The sequence below is a fragment of the Sphaeroforma arctica genome (assembly GCF_001186125.1).
Source record: "Sphaeroforma arctica JP610 unplaced genomic scaffold supercont1.27, whole genome shotgun sequence".
NCBI classification, from domain to species: Eukaryota; class Ichthyosporea; order Ichthyophonida; genus Sphaeroforma; species Sphaeroforma arctica.
The window spans coordinates 156839-158540 of record NW_014040531.1 but is presented as its reverse complement, the minus strand read 5'-3'; the positions used below and the strand labels follow the sequence as shown (position 1 = coordinate 158540).

The 1702-nt window shown below is 40.1% G+C and overlaps 2 protein-coding genes across 2 annotated transcripts in view; one reads left to right on the top strand and one right to left on the bottom strand.

The window, feature by feature from the left end:
• Positions 1–699, bottom strand: part of SARC_00782 (hypothetical protein) — an 8221-nt gene extending 7522 nt beyond the window's left edge. Inside the window, exon 1 of the mRNA XM_014305534.1 lies at positions 448–699. Within this exon, the coding sequence (XP_014161009.1) occupies positions 448–453 (6 nt within the window). The 5' untranslated portion in view covers positions 454–699. The remainder of the gene's footprint in view (positions 1–447) is intronic.
• A 519-nt stretch (positions 700–1218) lies between these two features.
• Positions 1219–1702, top strand: part of SARC_00781 (hypothetical protein) — a gene marked incomplete at its 5' end in the record, with an annotated part of 1334 nt that continues 850 nt past the window's right edge. The window contains one exon of the mRNA XM_014305533.1: positions 1219–1448. Within this exon, the coding sequence (XP_014161008.1) occupies positions 1219–1448 (230 nt within the window). The remainder of the gene's footprint in view (positions 1449–1702) is intronic.

The window sequence follows — 1702 nt, the reverse complement described above, 5'->3', positions numbered from 1 at the left end:
CACACACACAACACACACACACACACACACACACATATATATATATATATATATATATATATATTCAATATGTATATCGCAAGTGAGGCACTTCCATACTTGCTAATATGGAGGTTTTCGACAATACAATACGCTCGAATATGTATGTTGCACGAGGAAGTACATTATATCAATAAATAGGAATAGACTGGCTGATATAGAACGGCCAAGTTCTTACTGATATCATGCTTTAGTATATCACGCACACGGATAGCGTACCGCAAGGTGCAGGCATAGATGTAGTTCCTACCATCCAGCATATTGATATCACGCCGGACAGGGACGTACATAAATTTAAGCATTGCTATAGATACATACGATGATAGCGCATGTGATACTTCAGTATTTATTACACATAGGAGCCACCGAACGAACACGCTTTCTATAAGAACCGACAGGGGATATTACCTGCATTGTGCTGATATAGCTATCTGTTTTATTGGGCGAAGCAACCCAGTGCAATTCCAATAGATACTCCAAGCGTACTTCTTCAAGGAATCGTTGACGTTGTGGATGATATTAGACACCACCAGTCCTCAATCATCAATCCTAATATAGATGATGCGTATATTTTGCATATGTACACATACACGTAAATAAAAGCCGCTTATTGTATACGACTCTCAAGACGAGTTCATGCGGATGTCAAATGAATCGATGATGACGGGTTATTTGGTGTTCTCCAACTCATCACCCCATATTTATAAATATAAACACAAAAAATAAAAATAAAATTTGGCCCCCGGTGACCCGGTCTGAATTTTTGGCATCAAAGGCCCCATTTTTGGGGCAGGCTCTCTCACCTCTGTGGGAGTCTGGCGGGAGTCATTAGACATAAATATTTGGTCAATTTCAAATTTGAGAAGGCTTTCTATGTACGGACAGCTCACAGCTGAGTACGGTTGTACGCTAATCTACTTTGTTTTTTATTTGTCTTGTTAAAAAAAAGTAGGCTATGTCTGACTATATTTAAATATGTTTGTGTACGCGGTCTAAAAATAAATAACAATAAATAAATACAACCGAGTCACCAATCACCAATGAGTCCAGGTGCCAGCCGCCAGGTGTACCCCACCAGCCAGAACCCCTCCCCAGGCGGTCTCTCTCAGCGAGAGAGAGTCAGAGAGGGTACAAATAAAATGTGGATGTATTTATATTCTCTAAAATAAATAAAATAAATGCGACGTAGATGAAGTTCAGCTCAGTCTAAAATTGTACAGTTCTATTATACTATATAGACCATCTATATCATCTCCGACACTTGGCGCGCCTAGACAAAGACTTGAGCAAATTATGATGCACCTACGTAAATTGTTAGCAAGCGTGTCAAATCATCGAGCTGCGACAAGCATCACGCGCGGATTCCAGACGTCAACAATGTCGATGGCGGGACAGAAAACCAGATTAAGGTAACATGAACAACTTACAGGAACAGCCTGATGGAAGCTTCAGATAAATGCGATCGCAATGAAAAAGTTCATTAGACGTTTTTCATTTTTCCATCCGACATCATATACACCGTGTTCTGTATGTAACCCGACCGCTGCATATTTTCTGCGCATCTTCAATTCTTCCACTTGGATAGTGTATTGAATTACAAATTTCAAAATCCTAGGAGTGTATGCGACACAAGCAGGTGGTGCATAAACACACACACACACAC